Source organism: Peromyscus californicus, unplaced genomic scaffold (genome assembly GCF_007827085.1).
Source record: "Peromyscus californicus insignis strain IS unplaced genomic scaffold, ASM782708v3 Scaffold_17__1_contigs__length_78620276, whole genome shotgun sequence".
NCBI classification, from domain to species: domain Eukaryota; kingdom Metazoa; phylum Chordata; class Mammalia; order Rodentia; family Cricetidae; genus Peromyscus; species Peromyscus californicus.
The window spans coordinates 35,659,759-35,682,246 of record NW_026294469.1 but is presented as its reverse complement, the minus strand read 5'-3'; the positions used below and the strand labels follow the sequence as shown (position 1 = coordinate 35,682,246).

General features: G+C 43.8%; 1 protein-coding gene across 1 annotated transcript; it reads left to right on the top strand.

Moving 5' to 3' along the window:
- The first annotated feature begins 341 nt into the window (after nt 1-341).
- On the top strand, nt 342-16,983 carry Ticam2 (TIR domain containing adaptor molecule 2). The gene is made up of 2 exons (XM_052742143.1): nt 342-622; nt 15,381-16,983. Exon 2 carries the CDS (start codon nt 15,421-15,423, stop codon nt 16,138-16,140), a length of 720 nt encoding a protein of 239 aa, XP_052598103.1. The 5' UTR covers nt 342-622; nt 15,381-15,420; the 3' UTR covers nt 16,141-16,983.
- The last annotated feature ends 5,505 nt before the right edge of the window (nt 16,984-22,488 follow it).

Sequence of the window (22,488 nt, the reverse complement as noted above, 5' to 3'; positions counted from 1 at the left end):
ACCAAAAAAAAAAAAAAAAAAAAAAAAAAAAAAAAAAAAAAAAAAATCAAGTTTGGGGACTCTGAAAGGTTTGTAGCTTGGCTTGATTTTTGTTGTTGGCTAGTTTGGTTGTTTTTTGTTGGTCTTGGGCGTTACTTGGACTGTAAGGAACAGACAGAAGCCAAACTCCTTTCCGGGCTTCTCCTAGCCTGGAATTTGGGACTTAATTTAAAAGGAAGAAAACAAATGTAAAAGGAAGAAAACAGAAACCAGGGAGCCAAGCTGGCATTTGCCTGGGTGGCAGTTCCCCCACGGCATTTCCCCTCCTCCGCCCTTGGCCATCTGCTTCCTCCTGGGGACAGTGCACCCCACCCTCCACTCGGTCGTCGCGGCCCCCACAAAGTACAACGTCCAAAGTCGAAGTCCACCGCCCTGAGGACTCCGTGGCTGGCCAGCCCAGATCTTCCACGCTGCAGGCTCAGTGGGCGTGGCGTGCCGAGTCGCAGTGGCTTCGGGACAAGATCTCTGGCAGTCACGTCCTAACTTTCAGACCTCTGCAGCCAGTCACCTGTCTACAAGGTCTTGCTCAGTGGGAGAGGAAGACTAAAAGCCACGTGACCGCGCAGCACACACACCTTCCCAGGCAAGTTGCGAGTGCTGGGGAGTAGCGAGCCGGGCGGGCTGGGGAGTAGTGTGCAGCCCAGGTCGGTCCTCAGTGTCTTCGGGGCAGGCCTGGTGCCTCCATCCGAGGGCTGCCTCTTTCTGAAGGGAAAACCCTGCGCACCTCTTTGCCAGTCATGTGTTTCGTTTTGACTAGGAAACTTATTTAAAGACTTGTCGTCGAGGCTACTAGCCTCCATCCCTATGTAGTCCAGGCTGGCATAAAATTCCAATCCTATCCCTCTGGGGTGCTGGGAACATGATTTTGAAAGACACGCAGAACCATGAGCAAATAGCCCAGCGTCTTAAGTGACTTTTAAGAGCTCTGCGCCAGCTTTAGCCAGCCACACAGAGCCAATGCAGAAAGTTTTGTGGGGGCTAATTTGAATGGAAGTCATTTGGGCTGGCAACTGTGAGCTGGTTTCAGTATTGCATGAGTTAGAACCACTCAGGTTTTCTAGAGCAGTAAACTTTTTAAAAGTATTTTAAAATATTACCTTACTCACCTAACGTTTTAGTAGTGTGATGGACATAATTGAAGTTAACTCCATTGCATTTCATTTATATCAGAGAATAGATGAGCACGTATTGAATAATGAGTTATATTTGAGTCAAAGTCAGTGTTACTGTATGGGACTTGACGTACAAGCCACGTTTCTATTGTACAATCACATCTCGTTTGCTCCTCATTTGGTGGACTTTTTTATTTTTAGTCATCAATTTAACAAACGTGTTAAATTGTAATGTTAAATACCACCTTTAAATAATGCCCCCCAAGCGAAACGTCCCCTTTATTAAACAGCCTCTTGGAAAGGCTGGCCTCTGGGCCTCTGTTCTTACTTCTCCTATTTTTCCCCTTGCTGGCTCTGGGTGACATCAGGGTCGGTCTTGTGAAATCTGGTGTCTGCACACTTCTCACTTCTCATCTTCCCTGACCAGTCAGTAGCCATTGTCACAGATGTACTCCGTCTTAGTAGCCATTCTTTCTTCATTTGACCTGCAGCTTATTGAATTCTCCTGTGTCCCCACCCCACTGGTCACTGAGGCTTCTCAATCACTGAATGTTAGAGTGCCACAGGGTCCAGGTCTTGGCCATCTTCTTTTTCTAGAGATACATGCTCCCATGATGATTTCTACCTGGAGTCATTAGTCCCTGGCTATAAGTAACATCTATAAGATGATGCCTTCCAAATTATAATCTCTAGCTTTGCTTCCTTTTAGGTTCACAAGCATACATCCAGCTCTTTATTGATGTGTCCAACTAGCAATCTGATAGGTGTTGTCATTTAGTATATGCAAACAGAACTATTGATGTCGCACACAATGCGCTCTGTCTTCTCCTCTGCTTTCTTTGAGTAACCTTCCATAGCTCAGTAAAAACTGCTGCCGTTCATGCAGGTAACAATCCAGGAATGGTTATTTTCTGCCCGCATTGGGGATTGAGCCTGTGTATCACTGGCAAGCGCTCCACTTATGAGCTATGGCTCCAGCCCTAGGACTTGCTTTTAGTTGGTTGGGTTTTGTTGTTGCTGCTGTTTGAGACAGGGTCTTGCTCTGTAGGCTGGGGCTGTCTTAGAACTCACTGTGTAGACCAGGCTGGCCTCAAACTCACAGAGATTCATCTGCCTCTGTCTCCTGAGTGCTGTGACTGGGGGTATGCATGACCACACCAGGTTTGACTTCTTTTCATCTGAGACCCCACACGTAAGCATCCAACAAACTCTGTGGACTGTACCTCACTGCCTTCTCCCTCTTTTTTTTTTTTTTTTTTTTTTTTGGTTTTTCGAGACAGGGTTTCTCTGTGTAGCTTTGCGCCTCTCCTGGAACTCACTTGGTAGCCCAGGCTGGCCTCGAACTCACAGAGATCCGCCTGGCTCTGCCTCCCGAGTGCTGGGATTAAAGGCGTGCGCCACCACCGCCCGGTGCCTTCTCCCTCTTAAGCTAAGCCATAGGAGATGTTTCTGCTGTGGCTTCTCTAGAACCATTCTCCAAAGAGCAGTGGAAAAAAATTTTTCTAAAAATTAATTGATTTATTATGTATACAGTATCTTTTAATTATGTTTACATGTGCTCTGTCTGCATATATGCCTGCAGGACAGAAGAGGGCACCAGATCTCACTACAGATGGTTGTGAGCCATCATGTGGTTGCTGGGAATTGAACTCAGCACCTCTGGAAGAGCAGCCAGTGCTCTTAACCTCTGAGCCATCCAGCCCAAAAATTTTTTTAAGATATGTCAAAATTTTTACTCTCTTCAAAACTCTCTAGTAGCTTCTCATCAGAACGATTAAAAAGCAAAACAAATAAAACAACTTTCACAGTGGTGTTAAAGGCCTGGGATCTAGCCCCTCACTCCCTGATCTCTTCAGCCTCCCCTGTCTGCTACAGTGACAGTTCTACATAGTGACTGCCAGGAAGAAGCATATACAGTGTGGATGTTCTACATAGTGACTGCCAGGAAGAAGCATATACAGTGTGGATGTTCTACATAGTGACAGCATGGATATACCAGACAGAAGGATGACTCCGGTCCAGGTGGGACACTGCTCAGAATAGCAAGAAATTAAAAATAAGAATTACATATTTCTGTAATTTTTCCATGTAATATTTTTGGATTGTGGTTAAGCCCATGAAACTGAAACTGACGAAAAGCGACCGTGAGTCAGCACAGACTGCTGTATCCTGTGAAACTGTGATATCTTAAAACATCCATCATTGCTGCTAATGTTAAAACGGTACAGCCATTTTTCTTTTGAGTGTCATTTGGACACTACCTTTCCTTGAAATCAATTCTATTTTTTTTTTTTTTGGTTTTTTTTGAGACAGCGTTTCCCTGTGTAGCTTTGCGCCTTTCCTGAAACTCACTCTGTAGACCAGGCTGGCCTCGAACTCACAGAGATCCACCTGCCTCAGCCTCCCGAGTGCTGGGATTAAAGGCGTGTGCCACCACCGCCCGGCTGAAATCAATTCTATTTTTAAAAACAAATCATCTTCCTTGTTTAGAGATTCGTTTTTTATACAAGCTCTCATTTTGTCTTCTAACTATAGAAAATGCAAGAAATGAGCTGGATGGATATAGTAGCACTTGTGTATAACCTTAGACCTTTGAATATATTTACGAAAAAGAACGGGCAATAACTTGGCAGAGGGTGAGGAGGAAGGCTAAAAGACAGGATCCCCAAGATAAAAAAGTAGATACCCAGATGAAAATCAGTTTTTCGTTTCTGCTTTTTGTGCTCTGACAGAGGCAGTTTTTAAAGTAATTAAGCATTTGCTCTCTCGAGGGCTTCCTCTATGTGCTATGGCGATGTTTAGAGTCAGGTGACCAAGCAGTATTTATAGTTGTGGAGGGGACTGAAGAAGCTCTGGGAGCTGGCTTTGTTGTGGAGTTAGCAAATCCATGCCATTGTGAAATCTGCATATATGTAAAGAGAAGATGAAATAGAGTTAGATGCGACGGTGGCTCAACCCATGCTATATGTGCATCGAGTTAACGTGACCTGCATCTTAGAAGAACATGTAGAAAATGTTTTCATATATTAAGCCCCCTTTCTTCATATACATAATCCTTATAAAATACACATACTTATGTGTGTTTATGTATCTGAGGAATATTTATGTTTTCTTCATATATATGTGTGTATATATATATACATATATATATAAACATATATGAACAAAGAATAGTTCCATGTCCTTGTATGTATACCTAACATCCACAGATAACCATTATTAACTTTTTGGCATAGTTTTTTCCTGTCTATTTTATCTGTATTTTGCATTAAAAAGCTGGGGTCATCCTATATATACTATTTTATATCAACTAATCATTACAGAAGGATTTCATCCTGTCACTTCATTTATTCATAATATTCATAAACATGGTTAATGGTTTGATAGGATTCTGCCATGGGAACAGATAACACTTTACACTGCTATTCGCCAGAGTAGGGGTCTTTTTTTGTTGTTGTTTCTTCAGTACTAGAGACTGAACCCCAAGCTTTTCACATGATAGACAAGCACTCTGTCACTTAGTTGCCCCGCTAGCCCTTTTTAATTTTTGAGATAGGGTCTTCGTTAGTTGCTCGAGTTTGGTCATGAACTCACTCTGCTGCCCAGGCAGCCTTGAGCCTGTGGTCTTCCGCCCAAGTTGCTGGGGGTATAGCTGTTCCCCCATGACTGACGTGTGGCCTTTCAGGTGTTTGCCCCTGTAGTAGTAGTTACCTTACCAAACACCTGACAAAAGTCAACTTAAGGGAAGATGTGTTCCAATTCAGAGGACTTCAGGGGAGGTATAGTGTCAAGATCCTGAGGCAGTTGGTCACATTTTGCCTATAGTCAGGAAGCCAGGAGAGATGAAGGCTATGCTCAGCTCAACTTCCTTTCCTTTTCCCTTTTTTCCTTTTTCCCTTTCCCTTCCTTCCTTCCTTTCAAGATTTATTTATTATGTATAGAGTGTTCTGCCTGCATGCCAGAAGAGGGCACCAGATCTCACTATAGATGGTTGTGAGCCACCATGTGGTTGCTGAGAATTGAACTCAGCACCTCTGGAAGAGCAGCCAGTCCTCTTAACCTCTGAGCCATCTCTCCAGTCCTTGGGGTGCTTTCTCAATACCAAAGCAATGCTCCTGTTTCTGTGTATACATGTGTATGTATGTGTACATGTGGGAGCATGTGAGTATGGTTGTACATGCACATATATTCACATGTATTGTGAAAGCCAGAAATCAACCTATGGGATTGTCCCTTAGGATGGCCACCCACCTGGATTTTTGAGGCAGGGTCTCTCACACTGGGATTTGGAGCAAGCCAGTTCAGCTTGGCTGGCTAGCAAGCCCCAGAAGACCTCAGGTCTCTTCCTCCCCAGCACTGGAAAATCAAAGCGGTGGGAGCTTGAAATAGCTTGTTACATCACGTCACAACCAGGAAGCAGAAAGTGATGGATACATACTCAGTTTACTGTCTCCTTTTTATACAGTCCAGGATCCCAATTCAGGGAATGGCGATAACTATAATACGCAGGGCTTCCCACCACAGTGACCTAATCAAACTGTCCTTCACAGGCATGGCCAGAGACTCAACTAGGTAATTCCTGATGGAGATGCTGGGATGCTTGGCTTCTGAGTGACTCTAGAACCTAGATGGCAGTTAACACTAACCATCGTGATGTCACCTTTGTCCACGTCACATGCAAACACATCATTTTTAAGCCGTAACCTCTCACTCTTTGTCCCCGTAGGCTCATAATTGTTAATGGACAATAAATTCAGTCCAATGTCAAAAGAGCTCAGAGTCATTAGCAGTTCCTATACTTCAAAAGTCAAAATTCTCTTAATTGTGAGTTCAGATCAAATTTTAAAAACAAATCTCCTACTTCTAACATACAATGGCACCAAGTAAACATTTTTTAAGATTGATTTTGTTTTTAATTACATGTATGTGCGAGTGTGTACTCATGACTACAGGTGCTCTTGGAGGTCAAACGTGTCAGAGCCCCTGGAGCTGGAATTATGGGAGGTTGTGAGCCACATGACTTGTGTGCTGGGAACTGAACCTAGGTCCTCTATCAAGAACAGTATGCTATAACATACTTTCATTGCTATAGCAGTATGCTCATAACCTCTGAGCCATCTCTCCAGTCCCACTCCCAGAGTTAGCATTCTTATTCCAAAAGAGAAGAATCTGAGCATAGCAAGGAATAGTCAGACAGAAATCAAACCAAAATCCAGCAGGGCAAACACCAAATCCTGCAGCCAGTGTCCCGTATAGAGATGGTGGCAGTACTGTCACAATTCAATTGGCCAGGCTCTAAAAGTCTTGGGTAGCCTAATTCTTCCTGCTTTGCCACCTGCGGCACACGGTGGCCTTGCTCTTGAGCGCCCTCCACTGCATACCCACAGGTTTCCATGGCAGACATCCCACAGTTCTGCCATCACCAACATCCTGGGCTCTCCGCTGAAACCTGGATCTCATCTTCACAGTTTCACACAGTGGTCTCTCAACACTTCCGGGCAAGGGCTCTAATCCTGCCACTTACTGCCTGTCCTCAGCTGCTCTCTGAAACTGTGGGTCAGGACTCCATGATCCCTCAATTTCACATCTTTCATGCCTCCAAAAGCCAGGACCACAGGGATGCTCTGCTGATGGTTTGGGACGTGGCCTGTTCACCTTGGACTACAGTTTCTATGTATGGATATTCACACTTGAATACGGAGCTCATAGAAGCCAGAAGAGAGAATTGGATCCTTTGGAGCTGGAGTTATAGGCAGTTGTGAGCACCCAACAAAGATGCTGGGAACTGAACCGTGTACCAGGCTTTTTCTTTTGGGCCACCAACCAGCTCCCAAATCATGACACAGAGACTTATTAGTTTTGAATGCTGCACCTAGCTTAGGCTTGTTTCTGGCCAGCTCTTTTAACTTAAATTAACCTGTTTCTCTTTATCTACCTTTTGCTTTGGGGCTTTTTACCTTTCTTTCTCTGTGTCCCACTCTGTGTCTGCTGGCTGACGGCTGCCTGGCCCTAGGCGTCTTCCCTTCTTCTCTTCATTCTTCTCTCCTTTCTTTTTCTTGAGCCTAGATTTCCCCTCCTATTTATTCTCTTTGCCTGCCTATCCTTTCTCTACCTACCTAGTGGCCATTCAGCCACTTTATTAGACCAATCAGGTGCCTTAGGCAGGCAAGGTGAAACAAATGCAGCACATCTTTACACAGTTAAACAAATGCATCATAAACAAATGTAACACACCTTTACATAGTTAAGGTAATATTCCACAGCATGAACAAATACAACACATCTTTACATAGTTAAACAAATGCAACACACCTTTACACCGTTAAGGTAATATTCCACAGCATGAACAAATGTAACACATCTTTACATAGTTAACTATTCCACAACAGAACCTGACTTCTCAGCAAGCCCAGTATGAGTGCTTAATTACTGAACCATCTCTCCAGACCCCTGAACATAATACTTGATTGGTTGGTTGGTTGGTTGGTTAGTTGGTTGGTTTTCCAAGACAGGGTTTCTCTGTGTAGTTTTGGAGACTGTCCTAGAACTCACTCTGTAGATCAGGCTGGCCTTGAACTCACAGAGGAACTCACTCTGTAGACCAGGCTGGCCTTGAACTCACAGAGATCCGCCTACCTCTGCCTCCCGAGTGCTGGGATTAAAGGCGTGCGACACCACCACCCGGCTGAACATAATACTTTTAAGTCTCTTCTGCTCTTAATTTCCCCCACCTTTCTCTCTTACCTCTCTCCTCCCCCTGTATCCCACATGTGTGGACTTGAACCCTAGAAATGTCTAATGCAAAACCACCCCGACGTAGTCGGGCCTCTGGTCCCTGCTGTGGGTGGCCCTCGTGAGTGCATTCCTATCTCCTGGTACTCCGCACAAAGCAAGAGTGCAGTGGGGCCTAATTGTCTGTCTGTCCATCCTAGCTTCACATCCTTCAAACCCAGCAAGTTTTGGTATACAATAACTTTCCAACAAAACCTGTAAATAACAATAAAGCATTTATTTATTAATAGCAAAACATTAGTTGGACAAGAAGCCATTGACTTTACATATTTCTGCCACAAGGTGGTGCTGTTCAGATATGAAAGAAAAAACGGTTCTCCAAGAATCACCGACACACTAGGATTTTAAATGTGTTAAATTTCAAAAGGTACTTCTTTGAATATATAATATTTTCCCCTGATAAACACACAGACTGAAAGTTTAATGTTTATATGTTTTTTATCAGATTATTATTGGTTATTATTTTACTCATAACATTTGAGATCCCCTCTAACCAGGTGGTCAAAATGTTTTTAAAAGATGAACATTAACTTTTACCTTAATGACAGGAAAATCTTAAGTGAGCATTCTATCAGCTGAGCTACATCTCCAGCCTCCCAAGGAAGACTGTATTAGAATTCCTTCTGGAACAACAGGACCAATGTGAGATAACCGGAGGCCAGGAGAAGGATACATTTTAAAGATTGGCTTGCAGGTCGGAGAGGGCTAAGTAGGGCAAACCAGACTGAGAAATGAGAGAGTGCAATCCTGGGGTCGGGAATGTATTGTGGTAAAGTACCCCCCAGCAAGTGTTAGACTAGGTTCAATCTCGAGTCTGGAAAAACAACAATAATAACAAACACCAATAGCAACAACAAAAAGTTGATACATTCTTGAGTCTAAAGGCTGTGTTGCCTTCTACTGGCAGAATCCTTCCTCTGGACATCCAGCTGGTGGGATGTGGCTCATCTACATTATGAAGGCTAATGCCATTCACTTCAGGTTTACTGATTTAAATGTTAATCAACTTCACAGGCTGGCATTGGCCAACCCCCTGGCTACCAAAGCCTAGGGAGAGAACCCATGAAGTTAACTGTCACAAAGAGCTGAATGGGGAGACAAAACTTAGCAAGAAGCGGGGGAGGTGTACACTGATGTTTGCATCTTTAGTCATGGGCATGGCTTGCAGCTGCAACACCTCAGAGGGACCTCCTGGGACATTTCTGCAGAAACCTGCTCTCCTTCCTTATACAGACGTCTTCTGGGAAGAAGAGTAAGCCTGAGGCTCATCAGCTCTGGGGCTGCACGGGAGTAATACCATGCAGACATTTCTCCCCAACAGACACCGCCTGTTACATTTCAAAATGAGATCTGAGGCAGTTTCCAGAAATGTCCCCATTCCTATCTTAGTGGGAATACTGAGGAAGAGACAGATATCCACCAATCTTCCCTGTACCCCCCCCCCCACGCACACACGCACGCACACACACATGCCTCTATCCATACCATTAATCTACCCATTTATCTAGCGAAGGTCAACTACTCCCTCTCGTTTGCCCAGCACTGTCCTCCCCTTACTTCATGCATGAATAAATTTTCTCGTCAATTCGTGTTCTTTGCTACGGACAGACATCTTTATAAATGATCCTTCCCCTCCATCAATCTTACTTCATCTTTCTACCTTTTTCCTTTGTGACAAAACTTTTCAAAATGGGCTTTCCAGGGCTGGGAAGATAACTCAGTCAAGTGCTTGCAAGAGGACCTGGTTTTGATCCTCAGAACCCATGTTAAAAAAAAATAAAAAAGCTGGGGGTGGAGGTGTTCATTCTGATCCCAGCAAACTCAGATCTCTGGAGCTGGCTGGCCAGCCTGCCTTCCCTAAGTGGTGAGCTTCAAGTCCCTGCCTCAAAAATGAGGTACATACCCCTGAGGAATGATATTTCAGGTTGTCCTTCATCCTGCACACACACGCGCACACACACGGGTTTTCTATATTGCTTTTTTCTGTCTTCTTTTTGAACTCTCCCTAAGTGGTCTTTTCCATCCCTCCCCGCTGTGCCGAGCCTACTCATCTCATGTTCCTACTTCTCTCTGTTCTCCGTGTTTCTTGGTGCTCATCCCCCGTGGCCAATCATAAGCATTGGAAGGCAGTTAAACACTCCCTTGAACTTGTTCCCTTGGCATGGGGGGGGGGGCAGCACAATCTCCTGCTTCCCTCCACACCCCACCACTCCGACTCCTCTGCTGGCTTTTTCTGTTCCTGACCTCCATAATGTTGGAGTGCCTAGGGGCTCAGCCCTGGGGCACTTCCTTTTCCTGTCTATACTCTTTCCTTTAATGATCTCACATGGTCTTAGGTTTTAAACACAGTATGTATGAAAATAAATGCCAACTATGCATCTCCAGGGTTAACCTCTTTCCCAGCTCCAGAGTATCCAGTGCCTGCTGGATACCAGTTCCGTTCGGTTCTGTTTTCAAAAACGTGTCCCCGATCCAGCCACTTGCTCTGCGGCCACTCTGTGTCACGCCACCATTATCTTCTGCTAGGTTTCTAGGACAGACTCTCACAAGTGATCTTGCGTCTGCATTTACTCTCTTCTTTCTGTTCTAGTGCAAGCACGGAGTGATCCTGTGAAATCAGGTAGATCAGGCTGCCTCTCGGCCTTCTCGGGCTAGCTCCTCCAGCTCAGCTCACAGCGCAGTTCATGCTCCACCCACATCCCCACCCCCCACAGCTTCCCAGATGCCAGACATTCAATAGCCTCAGGACCTGTGGGTTTGCTGCTCTCTACCCAGCATGCTCTCCTTCCAGATACCTGCACGGATCCATCCTGTCCTCATTAATTTTTATTCTCCTCCTTATTCCTCAGCAGACTCACTTAAACACAGTGTCCACCAGCAGTTTTTAACTCATCTTTTCTGTCCTAGTTTTTCCTAATTCTTTTCTTCTTCTTCTTCTTCTTCTTCTTCTTCTTCTTCTTCTTCTTCTTCTTCTTCTTCTTCTTCTCCTCCTCCTCTCCTACAAGACATCCTGACCACACTTTCCCCTCTTCTACTCCTATACCTTTTCATTTATTAGGGCCTGCGGTAGACAGGACCATTCCTGGGGCTTACTGGCCAGCAGTCCAGCCAAGCAGTGAGCTCCAGGATCAGGGAGAGACTCTGTCTCAAAAAGTAAAGGGTAAAGCAAGAGAAGAAGACACCTAACGTTGATCTTGGGCCTTCACACACAGATGCACACAAAAAGGCACAGACAAACAAAGTGCACACACACACACACACACACACACACACACACACACAAACACAAAAAAGGGGGATATGTAATGAACCTTTGATATAGAAACCCCATTTGATGGGGCCATTCTACAGATAAGCCACTACAATGTGCAATGACTTTTCTTTGAAGTCATTTCATAACAGAAGCATTCACGGCAGTAATAGACTAAAAACAGCCTGCATGTCCAAGAACAGGGAATGACTATGGCGTAGCCACATGCTGGAGCATTACGCAGTTGGAAGGAAATGAGGAAATTCTCTAACCCGGAGAGAAAATATGGAGGAGAGGAAATTAGGGGAAATACACAGCAGTGTCTACCCACTGCTTTCGTACATGCGTGAATGATAACATTTGTTGGAAAAGTAATACAAAACTACACGTGGTATTCAAAAGGGCGATGGGAGGGCACCACAAGAAGCCATGGAAATAAGACAAGGTCGATGGGAACAAGTGTGGGGGACACTTTTCAGTCACTGTGTGTTCAAATCACTGTCATTCTTTTTTACTTTGATAGAAGATAGTTTTCTCACATAGTTTATCCTGATTACAGTTTCCCCTCCCTCTACTCCTCCCAGCTCCTCCCCACCTCCCCTCCCGTCCAGATCCACTCCCTTTCTGTCTCTCGTTAGAAAACAAACAGGCTTCTAAGGGATGATAATATAAAATAAAATAAGATAAAACAAAAACTGACACATCAGAGTAGGGCAAAACAAACAGAAGGAAAAGAGCCCAAGAAAAGAAATGAGAAACAGACACAGACACAGAGACTCATTCATTCACACACTCGGGAATCCCATAAAAACACTAAACTGGAAGCCATAATATATATGCAGAGGACCTGTGGGGCAAAACAAAAAAGAGAATATATATTTTAAGTATCTGTGTGTTGTGTGTATGCATATATATAATAAAATAAAATTTTAAAATGAGATAATTTTTTTTAAAAAAGGGAAAAGCCCTGACATGACGTTATGAGACAAGGAACCTCCAAAGACGCCATTGAGTGTGTTCTCTGCTGGCCATCTACCACTGGGCATGCGGCCCACCATTAAGAGGAGTTTGTTTCCCCAGTGAGACTCTCTTGGAGAAAAACTAAATTTTCATTTGCAAGTAGCTATTAATGGGAGATGGCTTCTGGGTCAGGGAGGCGGCCATGTGTTCACTTCTCCTTTCAGCCCGAGACCCCATTGGCTACAGACCCACGTAGTCCCCGTGCATGCTGCCTCAGTCGCTGTGAGTTCATGTGTGTTGGTCATTGATTTAGAGGGCCCTGTTTTCTTTTGTCCCCCAACTTCTCTGTCACTTCCACTCTTTTCAGGTCCTCTTCCTGCCTCCTCTTCCACGGGCTTCCCTGAGCCCTGAGGGGAGGGATTTGACAGAGATGCCGCATTTAAGGATAAGTGTCCCAAGTCTCTCACTCTCTGCATAATGAAATGTCTGGTTGTGGGTCTCTGTATTTGTTCCCATCTGCCGTAGAAAGAAGCTTCTTTGATGGAGGCTGAACGAGGCTCTAACCCATCAGTTCTCAACCTGTGGGTTGTGACCCCTTGAGGGGTCAAACAACCTTATTATGAAGGGGTTGCCTAAGACTATCTGCAGATCAGATATTTACATTACAATTCATAATAACAGTAGCAAAATTACAGTGATGAAGTAGCAATGAAAATAATTTTATGGTTGAGGTTCATCAAAACATGAAGAACTGTATTAAAGGGTTGCAGCATTAGGAAGGTTGAGAACCACTGATGTAATCTATTAGTATTCCAAAATGTCATTAGGAGTCAATTTATTGCTATGCTTTATTTTTATTTATGTATTTATTTTAAAAACTGTGGTATTTGGGTTTACTCTAGGTCCCCAGGCTATCTCAGGTTCATGGTCACGCATATATGGGTTCATCTTATGGAGTAGACCTTTAGTCAGATCAGACGTTGGTTGGTTACTCCCACAAGCTTTGTGCTACCCTTGCACTAGCATATCTCACAGGCAGGACAGCACTGTAGATCAAACCATTAGTGTCTGGCTTGGTGTCTGTGTTTCTCCATTGGTAGCTTGCAGAGTACCTTGCTGTACCAAAGACACCACTAGAACATAGGGGTGAAGGCTCTTTGTAGGCACCAACTCTACTTCTCCATGTTCAATGAGTTGTATAGGTGTTGTCTTTAGCAATGGGGACTTGCCATCAATTTGTGGAGAGCAACCTATAGTCTACAATAGCCTGGGTTGTTTTGGGGGTTCCCGTGGGACCCCTTTGGCCAACAACTCAATTAGATGTAACACAATCCTGGGACTTGAAGCTTCATTTGGTGACAATAGATGGCCAGTTGGGGCTCTGTCTCCCCCATTATTTGGCTACTTCATTTAGCTCTCCTTCATTTATGTATATATTTTAGGAAGCTCTGCTGTATTAGGTTTCCATACTATTCCTCAAATGGCCCTTAATTTTAGGTGTCTCTCCCATATTCCCTCCCTCATCCTCCCCTTTCCTCTCCCTTCTCTTTTGATCCTCCTGTTTCAGCCCCCATCCATCCATCCGTATATCCATCCATCCATTTCTCTTTCCTAGGGACATCTGTCTGCACCCACTTACTCTATACCTAACTTCTGTGGATTGTAGCTTGGTCATCATTGACTTAATGGCTAATATTTACATATACGCGAATACTTATTGTATTTGTCTTCTGGGTCTGGGTTACCTTACTTGGGATAACTTTTTCCAGCTCCATCCATTTGCCTGCAAATTTCATGATTTCATTTTTTAATGGCTGAGTTCCATTGTATAAATGGACGACATTTTCTTTATCTACTCATCTTTTGAGGGACATGTAGGTTCTTTCTGATTTCTGGCTGTTACGAATAGAGCAGCAATAAACATGGGTGAGCAAGTGTTGCTGTGGTGGGATGAAGTGTCCTTTGGGTATACTCCTGAGAGAATCACGGTCTCTTTTTAAAAGGTAAAGGAAACACAGACACACGTGGTGAGCAGTGACCTCATGAGACCCTAACCAGTAACAAGAGGCAGCAGTGAGTCCTAGCCAGTGAAGAATGGGCAAATCAATTGGGGTTTATTATTTGCAATGTATGTGGGCTACATTTTAGAGTGGTACTTTAGACTACTTCCTGGTCAACTAGCACCTTGGAGCCAGCCTTAACGTACAAATACCACAAATGATAACCAGTGGCCATCCTTCACTAGCCAAAGGCAGCAGCAAGGAATTTCATCCCATCTGTGCATTAGAATGAGATTCCGGTGTGTTTTTCCTAACGGTGACACCACTCCTTCTAAATCTCAATTATGTGGGACCTTGTCATTGTATTATTTAGGTCATTGTGGATGTGACTGTATACACACATATGCTGGTATAAACAGAGATAGTTAATTAAAGAAAGAGAAAGACAGCCCTAAGAATGTGTGCAAGCTGGGAAAAAGCATAGGCTCAAAAGCCTAGTTTATTTTTGAATCTGGTCTTTGATCATAAATAATAAATAATATATCCCATTGCTTATATATGAAAATAGTAGTCATCTATTCTAATTGTCTTTTGATAAAAGAATTTCCCTTGAACTTAACATTGCCAACATCTTCTGAAGTTATTTGAATTCCACTCATGTGGATTACTTTTCTTTCACAACTGGTCTAAGTCTTCTAATTCCAGAATTTCGGATCACAAAGGAATGAATGGAAATTACGTCATCCTCAGTTGGCTAAGCTGGAGAAAGCTGGAGAGCTTAGTTCCTAGATTTTGATCCAAACTGAGATGTTAACTTAATTCGGGTGGATGTTTGGTCTCTAACATTCCAAAGACTACCTGGAAAAAGATGGTTTTTGTATATGGTGATGTCTTCTCTATCACTTCCACCCCCACAGGAGCACAGTGAATCCTGAACGCTGACGTTTCAGATCTCTTGGTGCTGACTCAGGAGAGCAACTGTCAGTCATCTTTGGGATGTCATTTGTATCTGTGTTTGCTGCCAAAATGTTTCTCTTGTCTTTGGCAGCCCTTGTGAAACTCACAAAAGCCTGATAGTTTGGTTTCTTGATTGGCTGCCATTTCTTTCTTAGGTCCTTTTTTTTATTTTTTATTAATTTTTTTTTTGGGGGGGAGAAGGTTTAAACAAAAGGTTTTTTTTAATCTTTTGATTAAACATAATATTCTGCTTTGTTATTCCCTTTTTAGATTGAGAAGAAATGTTGAGACTCGAATAAAGCTCTCTTGTATGCCCCACAAGTCCGCCATGGGTGTTGGGAAGTCTAAACTAGATAACTGCCCCCTTTCTTGGCATAAAAGACACAGTGTGGATACAGATCAAGACTGCCATGAGTCAGAGACCGGGAAATTGAAGGATGTGTCCTTGCAAGGTTTTGTGGAGCATGGCAATAAAACAGGACAGCCAACAGGAGAGCAGGAGGGAGCTGAGGCAAAGGGAGAGATGCCTGAGGAGGACGCTGAAGAAGAAGTGTTCCTCAAATTCGTGATACTGCATGCAGAACATGACACAGAGGAGGCCCTCAGAGTCCAGGATCTACTGCAAAATGACTTTGGTATCAGGCCTGGAATAATTTTCGCCGAGATGCCGTGTGGCAGAATGCACTTGCAGAATCTAGATGATGCTGTAAATGGGTCTGCTTGGACGATCTTGTTACTGACTGAAAACTTTCTAAGAGACACCTGGTGTAACTTCCAATTCTACACTTCCCTGATGAATTCTGTGAACCAGCAGCACAAGTACAACTCCGTCATACCCATGCGGCCCCTGAACAGCCCTCTTCCCCGGGAAAGGACTCCCTTGGCGCTACAGACCATCAATGCCTTAGAAGAAGAAAGCCGAGGCTTTTCTACGCAAGTGGAGAGGATTTTCCAGGATTCTGTGTACGAGCGGCAGCAAGCTGTGTGGAAAGAAACACGAAGTGTGTTGCGAGGACAGTTCATTGCCTGAGACGAAGCACACACCCGGCTGGCTCCTGTTCTGTAAACAAAATGATTCATCCTCACTTGAGAAAGCAGTGTCTCAGAAATGCTTCCATTTGAGTGGGTCTGCTTCCAAGAAATCTGTAGAGCGCAAGAAAGGTACATTTCTGCAGGCCTAGGATTGTAGAAGTCTCTGATGGTAAACTCAAGATAGTCAGTTTCTAGCACTTTTTTTTTGTAGTTTTCATAGTTCATGAATATTCTTAACTCATTTCTTTTGTTGAACCGTGAACAGGTGTGTATGATAGACATTTTCAAAATTCGAAGTTAAAAATCCTAAAAAGACATGAAGAAAATGGCTCCGACCGTGAGAGGTCTACCTTCCTTCCTACTTCCATCGTGAATGTTACCGAAAAGCATCCTGGTGCCGCCACCTAGAAACGTGGATGGCCAGATTGGGACATGCGCAGTGTGGATGCACACAAGTTGTAGATCAGAAGCAGATGTCAGAACGGTCAGGCTTTTGAAAATAATCCAGCCACATGTGGTTTTGTTTCTGCTGGAGTTTGGAACCAGTTCCCGCCACAAATTAGCAATCCTTTTGAGAGTGTGGTAGCTGGGGACTCTGTGGAGCTGTCCCCTGACCTTGTTAGTTGCCATCTGTAACCAGGGTTTTATTTGCAGAGCTTGTGAATGGTATGTGATTCACTAGCTGTTTGCTTTTAAAAATCAATAACCTCTTAGGTTAGCCTTTAGAAATGTCCCTCACACACAGTGTTTGACTTGGGGAGGCTTATCTAGGGGTGGTCGGACTGTGAGTGTGTGTGTGTGTGTGTGTGTGTGTGTGTGTGTGTGTGTGTGGTGTGATGTGTGTATGTGTGTGTGTGTATGTGTGTGTGTGTGTGGTGTGGTGTGTGTGGTGTGTGTGTGTGTGAGTGTGTGTGTGTGTGTGTGTGTGTGTGTGTGTGTGTGTGGTGTGGTGAGTGTGTCTGTGTGGTTGTGGTGTGTGTGTGGTGTGATGTGTGTATGTTGTATGTGCAGAGACTGTATTTTTACCAGCTTCACTTTTAGGGCCTAATGTACATAACAAGCCAGGGAGGCCCACCCGAACCTGTACCTTTCCCTCGTAGAACTTCAGCCCATTTGAGACGGAAACAGTGCAAACAAGTACAGACTGAGCATGTGGCTAAGGGTGAGTCATGTCAAATAATGAGAAAGTGCCCACTGGGAGCCAGGAGACCTACTTGCAAGCCAATCTCTGCCACTGAGGATGAATGTGCCAGTGGGCAGCTATTCTCCTTTGTCTACGAAATGAAAGGGTTGGATTGATGGATCTCTAAAGGCTTTTGTCCTCTCCCAGGATGGGATAACTGGAAGCCAGAAAGCAATAAGCAAAGCCTTAAATGTTTATGAGGTGTGATTATTTATAGTGTGATCGTTGCAGAAGACATATGTATGCTTACAATGAATGGATATGTTTGTATATTTTCATCATAATTGATTTTTAATGACAGTCACAGAAAAGAATCTATATATTCTTATTCAGGTTTTTGGTTTTGTTTTATTCAGGGTCTCACTGTGTAACCCTGGCTGGCCTGACACTTGCTGTGTAGACCAGGTTGGCATCAAACTCACCGATCTACCTGCCTCTGCCCTTGAAAATGCTGGGATTAGAGGTGTGCATCACCACATGCAGCTACTCAGTTTTTTTTTAAAGATGTATTTTTTTTTATAGGAACCATGAACAAAGACATTCTTCCTAGTTCATGTGTCTCCTGGTCCTCACTTCTCTGGATCCCCTACTGCCACTGTTCACTTCTTTTTAGCCACAAGCCACTGTGCCCCACAAGGATCCTGCAGATCAGTCAGATCTCGTTTGGTTCCCAGAGAAGGTGATGGCCTTCATGGAATTTTCTCAACCTTCTTTGCCATGGTAACTTACTACCCACTTTTCTTTTTCAGTTTTAGAAAGTATCCCTTTGTTATAATTGTTATTATTATTATTGTAATGCTTTCTATATAACAATGTCATGTAACAATAAAACATTAACCACCCACCCTTCACATGCCTGCCAAACTGGAATCAATGCCGGGTGGCATTTCTTAAATAAATGTTTTTATTCTTTATGGTTAACTAATTGTCCTTCTCATCTCCATTGAGGACTGTGGAAAAGTATTCAGAGAAATAGCAATCTTTATTCCTAAGAGAGCATGACACAATGTACCAGTAAGCCTGGAATCCAGCATTTTTTTTTTATTTTATGATTAAGAACTAAATGTACTGAGTAATTGTAGGTGTTGAAATTATGATCATCAAAATAACTAATGATAAAAGGAGGCAGAGGTGTGGGCCTTATGGGGGGGGTCTGTGTTTATGTGCGCATATATAGCTTTAGATATAAACACCAACCATTCTGAGAAACTCTGCCATATGCCAGCAAGTTGTCATCCTGGTACCCTGTGCCACCTACCTGGAGCTGCTGTAGAATGATCTGAGGTATGCCTGAATTAACACTTCTCCATGACCTAAAGAAAAAGTATAGTTTATCACCAGGCATGGTAGTGCATGCCTTTAGTCCCAGCACTTGGGAGACAGAGGCAGGCAGATCTCAGTGAGTTCGAGGCTAGCTTGGTCTAGAGAGTGAGTTCCAGGACAGCCAGAACTGTTACACAGAGAAATCCTGTCTCGAAAAACCAAAATAAATAAATAAATAAATAAATAAATAAATAAATAAGAAGAGTAGTTTATCTAACTTAACAGGGCATACTAGATAGTCTGGTGGCTTAATGAAGTCACTCAAGACCCAAGTTATTTCATGTAGTGGAATATTATATGACTTTAAAAATAAAAAAATTCTGACATATGCTAAAACATAAGTGAACATTATGTTTAAAAAGAAAAATATTGTATGATTCCACATATATGTGGTAAATTCATAGAGACAGGATAGTAGAGACAGAGGCAGAGGCTGTGGAGTGAGAAATAGGATATTAATTTTTCAATAGCTAAAGAGCTTGGTTTGGAGTAATGAGGGAGTTCTGGTAAAGCCTTGGTTGTGTACATCATGAATGGACCTAATGCCATAAAACTATGCTTAAAAGATGATTGAAACAATACATTTCCATAGGTGCATTTTGCCACAATAACTTTAAAAGTAAATAACAACAAAACCCAACAAGTACAAGCCCAAGGTCGTCCTATCTTTTTTGCTTGGCCATTCTCAGTTTCTCAGTTGAGTTTTCCTCCGAATTGTGTTGTGGCTGCTCCAGGTTGGACCCGCACATAGACAACACAGTATGCAGCCTACTAAGTCCAGAGGAGTGGTCCACCCAAGAAAATGTCTCATTACTGTGTTATTAAAAATTAATAATAAGTACTGAAGATCCATTCTGACTTCTGGATGATTTTATTGGTATTTTCTGCTTGTCATTGGATGAACTCTTTCTGCCTTATCTGCCTCACCACACCCTGGAACACTGCCTTGAAATCAAACTACCTGGATTTGAATCCCAGCTTGGCCCTCTATTAATTTTTTCCAGAAATAGCTTTATTTTAAGACACACAGAGTATTTTTTTAATTAAACAAAATTTGGATCTGAAGGCTAAATGTTTTAAGTGTTAGCTCAATCATCATTAAAATGGGGCAGTTAGTAGAACCTTGCTAAAACTAACATTAAAGCATGGGTGAGGGCCAAGAAAGCTACACAGAGGACCACTGCTGTGTCCTTGGGCCACTATAACAGAACTCCTCAGACTGGACAGTCTGTACAGAAAAGATTGCTCACAGTTCTGAAGCCTGAGAAATCCAGGGCCAAGGATGTCTTAGGGTTTCTATTGATGTGACGAAACCCCCTGAGGCTGGAGAGGAAAGAGTTTATTCAGCTTACACTTTCACATGCTGGACACTACCAAAAGAAGTCAGGACAAGAACTCAAACAGGGCAGGAGCCTGGAGGCAAGAGCTGATGTTGAGGCCATGGAGGGATGCTACTTACAGGCTTGCTTCCCCTGGCTTTGCTCAGCCTGCTTTCTTACAGAACCCAGGACCACTAACCCAGGGATGGCACCACCCGCAATGGGCTGGGCCCTCCCCCATTGGTCACTAATTGAGAAAACACCTTACAGCTGGATCTCATGAAGACATTTTCTCAACTGAGGCTCCTTCCTCTCTGATGACTCTAGCTTACATCATTGATACAAAACTAGGCAGTACAAGGCACTAACAGATTTGGTGTCTGGTGAGGACAGTTCTTTGCAGATGGCACCTTCTTGCTGCATCCTCATATGGAAGAAGAGGAAACAGAGGAAGTATCTTTAGCCAGGACATGAGTCCTATTCTTTTTTTTTTTTTTTTTTTGAGTCCTATTCTTAAGGGCAGAGTTCTCCCCCCCCACCACCCCGCCCCAACACTCTCTCAAAGGCTGACCTTGTAACACCATCATACTGTGGACTGAGTTTCCACCTTGTAATTTTGGGTGTTCACACATGTAGTCAGCCATCAATAAACCTTACTGAATCTCAGGGTCCTTCTCTAAAAATAAAGATAATACCCACAAGAAAGAGTCACTCGAGGACTGTTGAGTGGCTCACACGTTGTCCTAGCTGGCTATCTGTTGCTGGGACAGAGCACTGACTAATACCAAGTAGGGTTTATTTCATCTCACAATTCCCAGGTCACAGTCCATCAGTGAGAGATATTGGGACAAGAACACAAGGCAGAAACCTGGAGTCAAACACTGAAGCAGAACCACAGAGGAACATTGCTTCTGCTCTCCAGGCTCATGTTCAACTACCTTTCTTAGTATCTCCCAGGACCACCCGCCCAAGGGTGGTACCGCCCCCAGTGGGCTGGGCCCTCACACATCAATCATTAACCAAGAAAATACACCACAGATTTCCCTACAGGCATTTTTCAATTCAGGGTCCCTCTTCCCACATGACATGACACTTGTGTCAAGTTGACAAACAAAACAACAAACCCAAACTAACCAACACGAAAGCGCGCGCGCACACACACACACACACACACACACACACATACACGCACACACGCACACACTCACACACACTATATCCATGCTACTAGCACTACCATTATTTAGCACATTTAACCCACAACATGAGAGGGGGAAGAGGGGAAGAAGAATGTGTTTCATCTTACCCACAACCCTATTCTTAGAACCATTGCTGCTTGTAGGGGACAGATATAAAACAAAGGAGAGACTGCTGGGCCTTCTTTGCAAGTGAGGTATATATAGCTGCACTGGTGAGAGAGAGCAGCCCCCCGATCTGCCAGGGGTGTGCAAGCTGGTTATTAGTGGTGGAATTTTGCACGGAGAAAGCTGGGAGTAAGGACGGTGCCTCAGCGGGGTCGCACTCATCTAGCAAATCGGAAAAGTTGGGCCATCAACTAGGAACGCAGAGAAATGGAGTATAGGAGTACTAATCTTGGAGCCACTCAGGGGAAGAGTAGCTCAGGTAGGATGCCTTCAGCTCGGCTTTGTGGATTAACTGCACATGTTTATACTTGGGGAGATGGGCTATAATCCATTTGATTTAGCCTTTTATGGTGCTCAGCCCGGAGAAGTTGTCTCCCTTAGGAGTGGGTAGAAGTTGACTGACTCCCTTGAGTTGCAGGAAGAACAGTCATGGGGCCCCTTTGCTCCTTGCTCTCCTATCTTATCTTCCAATTCAACAACTTGGTGCTGGGGCTTTCCCAGGACAAGACAGTGCTGTTTATCTTAGCCCTTGACTTTGCCTTTGCAAATCCCACGGCCTTGGGGTGAGGCTGAACCCTCCTGACTTCATGCGGCATCTGCTGCTATCTTCAGAAACAGCTTCCTTGAACCCTTGCACCACCTCACTACAGCTCCAAGCCAAAATTCTGTGCCTGGTTGGTGGTGGTAGTGGCCGTTCTTTCAAACCTGAAAGCACAATTATTGTGTCTCCTGGTAGCAAGTTGTGTTGATTTAAATGAGAAATGTCCCCCATAGTCTTGGCCATTTGAACACTTGGTCCCCCGTTGATAGCACTGTTTGGGGAGATTGGGGAGGTTTGTGGTCTTGTTGGAGGAAGTGTGTCCCCGCAAGTGGGCTTTAAGAATTTAAAGGCGCATACCATTTCCAGTTTGATTTCTCTGTGCCTTGTGCTTGTGGCTTGAAGATGTGAGCTCTCTGTTTCCTGCTCCAGCCACCATGCCTCTTCTCTGCCCTTAGGAACCCTAGCCCTCTGGAACCATAAGCCAAAATAAACTCTTTCTTCCGTAAGTTGCCTGCGTCATGATGTTTTATCACAGCAACCCAAACGTAACTAAGACACAAATCCAAGGTTTACCTGTCGATAAGATCTTGCCAAGCCATATCTCTGCCTAACAGAG